This window comes from Chrysochloris asiatica, unplaced genomic scaffold (genome assembly GCF_000296735.1).
Source record: "Chrysochloris asiatica unplaced genomic scaffold, ChrAsi1.0 scaffold00266, whole genome shotgun sequence".
Classification (NCBI taxonomy): domain Eukaryota; kingdom Metazoa; phylum Chordata; class Mammalia; order Afrosoricida; family Chrysochloridae; genus Chrysochloris; species Chrysochloris asiatica.
Window position 1 is genome coordinate 1,006,110 of NW_006408784.1, and position 5,445 is coordinate 1,011,554.

The 5,445-nt window shown below is 45.7% G+C and overlaps 1 protein-coding gene across 1 annotated transcript in view; it reads right to left on the bottom strand.

The window, feature by feature from the left end:
- Positions 1–451: 451 nt before the first annotated feature.
- PIPOX (pipecolic acid oxidase) overlaps positions 452–5,445 on the bottom strand; it is an 18,675-nt gene continuing 13,681 nt past the window's right edge. Inside the window, exons 3-8 of the mRNA XM_006874189.1 lie at positions 3,593–3,806; positions 3,002–3,184; positions 2,098–2,250; positions 1,527–1,685; positions 885–960; positions 452–582 (exon numbers count right to left, since the gene is read on the bottom strand). Of these exons, the coding sequence (XP_006874251.1) occupies positions 452–582; positions 885–960; positions 1,527–1,685; positions 2,098–2,250; positions 3,002–3,184; positions 3,593–3,806 (916 nt within the window). The remainder of the gene's footprint in view (positions 583–884; positions 961–1,526; positions 1,686–2,097; positions 2,251–3,001; positions 3,185–3,592; positions 3,807–5,445) is intronic.

Consider the following 5,445-nt stretch of genomic DNA (forward strand, 5'->3'; position numbering starts at 1 on the left):
AGAGGATGGCTCTGGGTTTAGGAAAAGGGGCTTCAAAGGCAGCAATGAGCTACTCGAAATCATCTTATTTACTTCCTCCTGGGCAGATTCAGTCAATTTCATCTCAAGTTCATCAACTGTCCCAGGGAGGAGAATTTTAACAACTGCCTTGGTCTTCTGAGTCCATTCCTATACCCCCTCCCTCGGGAGACATTCATCTCAGAAAGCCTTGCAGTTCTGTGATTATAAAATATCTGATCGACCATCTGGGCCAGGAAAGCAGTGGGATTGGGGAGCTGGCCAGGAAAAAATAGATGGACTCAATCATCAAGTACTGGGGTTGGGAGGGGCAAGGGAAGACTCAAGAGAGATAGAAGGAAAAAGCTAACATCTTGCAGAATTACTTCATCTGAGATCTCTTGCCCAGCATAGGACTTTCTCCCCAAATCTAGTGCACAAAAGGGAGGCAGGGTCAAAGGTGAGCTTTGCCAAAGCCAGGAAAGCGGTTGATTCGAAAAGGTGTCAAGTCATAGGATGGTGTTAATTTCATGCTTAATTCATACAGGATCTTCCCCACAACAGGGGACAGCTTGAATCCGTGCCCTGGGAAAAGTAGAGTAGATTGTCACTCATCTTCAGAGATGAAGAGGCTGGGCATATTGGAAATATTGAAAATCCCCTATATTTACCAGATAGGATGAACTCTCCTCTTTGTTGCCTCCCAAAGCCAGAAGTTGCCTCCTACTATGAATATCCCTTCTTTTCTGACTGTCCAGACCCCTGACACACTCAATTTCTAGATTTCGGGACCTATCTGGCCAGCTAAGAGCATGGAAAATACCATTTTGCCTGACTCCTAGATAGGTAAGCTGTAAGGCACCCCATCTCCCCCTCCTCGGGCTCACCAGAGAATCCAGCCCCGATGACAATGTTGTCATATTTTGGATGGCGATCGAGAATGAAGTGCTTATCAGGGGTGTTCTAGAAAGAAACAATCACACATGTGTCCTTTGAAGCTGAAGGGAAGAGGAAGGCTCTGAAGGGAAGGGACTAGGCTGGATTTCTTTCCAGAAAAAAATGGGAAGTGGGCACAGGAATGTTCTCTGCATGCCAGTGCCCTCTCTGGGTTTGCCAGTCTTTCTCATTTATCCATCTGCCTCTCTTCTTATACAAAGCCATGAACACAGTAGGTGCTCAGTTAATGCTTGTAAACTAACTCTAGCCAAGATGCCTCAGGCCCTGGTGACATCTGTCTCTTCCCTCTTTCCCTAAGGCCCACTTAACTGGCACATCTTGCCAGAAAATCTTTTAGAGCTCTTCTGGGAAATGCAGTGAAGGCTTGCCAGGCATCAGCCTAGTTTCCTAATGAAAAAAAATATGGGCTCCCCTCTGATGGAGGTGAGCAGACCCTACTTTGTTTAACGTCACATACTATATCAGGAATCAAATAAAGTCTGGCCTGACCAACACAGTCTGACTGTCTGTCTGTCTCCCCACTGTTCTCCAGGGCTGTGAGAAGACTTAGTGAGGCCACCCAGACCCTGTACCGTGTACATGCAGCGTTCCATAATGGCAGGTGTGGGTCGTAGGTCAGGTAAGTGATCTTGGACAAAGCGGCATAGGATTTGGACATCTTGGGTATCAGAGAATGCAGAGGAGCAATCCCGTTCCTCAGGATCTGCATTGTTGCCGTGGTGATAGCAGACCTAGCTTCCAATCAAAGCAGTGTGAGCAATGAGCTCTGGCCTTCCATTCAAACCCACCTAGCCCAGGACCCAGGCAGGCTTGCACACAGTGTCCTCCATCCATCTATCATCCCAGCCTTCCCCAATTCTGAAGGATGCTGTTTGGTGCCACATGAGACTACCTTGCTGTGCACTCCCCCACCCTGACCCCCACCCTTTGTTTGCAGCAGTGTTTAGGAATGTAAGATCCTCAAAGGGAGGACTTCCTCTGGTGGAATCCCGGACTGTTGAGTGTCTTCCATTGCCAACAGTGAATAGTGCAGTAGATTACTGCTACAGCCTACACAGATGTGAGGGAGTCTGCTGGAAGTTAGAGCAGCTATCCCAAATCTGTGTGAGCACTTATTAGACTTTTTGTGACCCTTCCACTCACCTTCATCAGTCCTGGGTACTCTCCTGAAGGCAGTCCATAGAAGTGGTGGGGAGCCTGGTCCAGGCCCAGGCCCAGGAAGCATGGAAAGGCCTGAGACACACCATAGCTCCCAGGAACCTTCTCACCCCAGTAACACACATTAATCCGCAGGGTCTTGGAACAGGGAAAGGAAGTAGGATATAGAGAGGGAAAGCCATAGAACTCTCCATATAAGGAGAATAGTTTCTTCTGAGGTACTGCAGCCCTTTAATACAGGCCTAAAGGCCCACCTTGACACATATATCCTTGCTTCATTGAATTCTCATGACATTCACATGTCTCGGGTTTGATGTTATGATGTACAAAAGCTTCCTAATCTCTGTCTCTTCCCCTATTCTTACTCTTCTCTCATAACTATGCCCCAGCCCTACTCCTTTCTCTCCAGGAGTTAATAGCAACTCACATTTATTGAGCCCTTATTTAGGCCAGAGTTCCAGGGTGGTGAAATCAGTTAATGAGCTGGGCTACTAACCAAAAGGCTGAAAGTTCTAGTTTACCCAGCAGTACCTCAGAAGAAAGGCCTGGTGACCTACTTCCAGAAAATGTATTAAAAACTGTATGGAGCACAGTTCTACTGACACATGGGGTCACCAAGAGTCAGAATTGACTTGATAGCAACTGGTTTTCTGTTTTAAGGCTGTCTCCTTAGAGCTTTATGGACATTGTATAATTGAATTCTCAAACAGCTCTCTGAGGTAGCTATTATTCCCCATTTTAAAGGTGATAAAATTGAGGCTCAGAAGGTGAACTGATTTGCCCATGGTTGTCCACTAGTAAGTGATAGATCCAGGATTCAAACTTGAGTCCATCTGTCTCTAAGACCTCTTCTTTTAAGGACCAGTTCTCCAGTTCCAATCACCCTTACCTGGAGAGGTAACTGAATTCCCAAGGGACGGAGGAGCCTGTTAGTCCAAGGGCCTGCTGTGATGACCACACTCTTGGCCTGGTAGCTCTTGGAGGTGGTTTTTACTGTGACCAGGAGCCCTGGCTTTATCTCCATCACCTTCTCTCCATCATGTACCTTGCCTCCCAGCTGTCGAACTACATCCTGAAAAGGCAGGGAGGGGAAGAGGCAAATTAGTTGTCTATATGGCTCACTCTTGTGGACAGAATTCTTCTCAGGGCAGAAAAGAGAAGCAAATTCTAGACTTCCTCTCTTACATTGACATGGCCTAGCAGAGGCTTCAGATCTAACCAGAGGCACATTAAAAGGCAGGCCTGATAATCTACTTCTGAAAAAATCAGCCATTGAAAACCTTGTGGAGCACAGTTCTACTCTGACACATGAGTCGCCCTGAGTTGGAATCAAGCCCCTGGTTAAGCAGAATGTATTAAACTACCTTGACTAACAGGTCATTAAGGCTCTCATTCAAATGGGATCTGGGGATGGCTGATTGGAACCCAGATGCCCAGAGCAGGGAGACGCGTCACCCTTAATGCTGCTGTATGATACCACCTGAAGGGCTCCGAGAGCCTTGTCTGCGTAGAGCACTCCTCCAGACTTGTCCAAGAGACCCACTTCTCCCCCAGTCAACCAAATATTTGGGAAACATTGCTTCAGTTCCTCAGGTGGAAGATACTGGTGTTCCACCCCCTGCCTAGACAGAGTGGCCCAGATAGTCTGAAATTCTGGGTGCTCCTTCACTCCCAGCAGCAATAGTCCAGTCTGCCTGTGGGAAAAAGGGAGATCTGGGTGAGAATGTATGTCAGGGTCCTGGGTCATTTGTTCTTCTTCAACGGGGACTTTGGTCCTGGTAATGGAAGAAAACCCTAGCCCTATGTCTAGACAAGTAAGTCACCTAGATCCTGTTGTAAGAACTCTAGTACTATAAAGCATGTTTACAGCTCATTTCCAAGTCTGCCCTTGGCTCTGACTTTTGGTTTGTTTGTCCCTCCATCCTTTAGCCTCAAGAATAGTTCCTTGAAGGCACAGATCCTAAGTCTTCTCTTACTTTGTACACCTTGAAAGTATATGTTCAGTCAGTTTGATCATTTTTTTCCCCTCTTCTTCCTGGCCCCTGACCTCATTCACTATTTTAATCTCTCTATTCTGTCTGGATTCTTTCTCCTCATACTCAGTTGCTTTTCCCTCCACTCCCCACCTTTTTTGGGATCAAATTATGTTTTGTCCCTTGTGTGTCCAGCTCTGTCTCTCAATTCCTTTCCAGAAGTGTTTTCTGTTTTGTGGAAAGAATCCTATTATGGATTGAATTGTGTTCTCCAGAAAGACACATTGAGTCCTATCCCCTGGGACCTGTGACTGTGACCTTGTTTGGAAATAGGGTCTTTGAAAAATTCCAAGTTAACTTACATGAGGTTATACTGGAGTAGGGGGTTCCTAATCCATTCTCAGAGGAAAAGACACACAGCGACAAACAGGGAAATGGCTAAGTGAGTTATGAGTTATACTGCAGCTAGAAGCCAAGGAATGCCTGGGACTACCTGAACCCAGGAAAGATCAAAAAGGCTCTTCCCTAGACCCTGCCAGTAGCCTAAATTTAGACTAGTCTCCAGAAGTGTAAGACAATAGACTCCTGTTTCTGTCAGGCCCGTCTTAGTTCTGCTATCATAGAAATACCACAAGTAGATGACTCTAAGCAACAGAAATGTATTCTCTCACAATTTAGGAGGCTAGAAGTCTGAATTCAGGGTACCAGCTCCAGGGGAAGGCTTTCTCCTTCTGTCAGCTCTAGAGAAGAAGGTCCTTGTCATCAGTTTTTCTCTGGGTACAGGAATCCCTGGGATCCAAAGGATGCGTTCCGCTGCTGGCTCTTTTTTCATGTTGGCAGGTGGTTGCTCTTTCTGCTCATTTTTTTATCTCTTGCATTTCTCAAAAAAGATTGACTCAAAATATAACCTAATCCTTTAAATTGTATGCTGCCTCATTAACATAGTTTCCACTAATCCTACCTTATTAACATCACAGAGGTTAGGATTTACAATACAGGGAATAATTACATCAGATCACAAAATGAAGGATAATTACATAGTAGTGGGAATCATGGCCTAGCCAAGTTGACCCATATTTGGGGGTGGGGATGGGGGGCCTGGGCACAATTAAATTCATAATACTACCCAATTTGTTGTATTTTGTTATGGCAGCCCTAGGAAATGAATCCTGTTGTTGTTGTTGTTTGTTGTTAGCTGCTGTTGTGTCAGCTCTGACTCATGGCAACCATATAGATAACAGAATGAAAGGTTAGCTGGCCCAGTGCCTTCTTCATGGTTAGCAATCTGACAATATTCTGTTGTGATCCATTGAATTTTCATTGCCTAATTAAGGAGCTCTGGTAGCGTAGTGGTTACGAC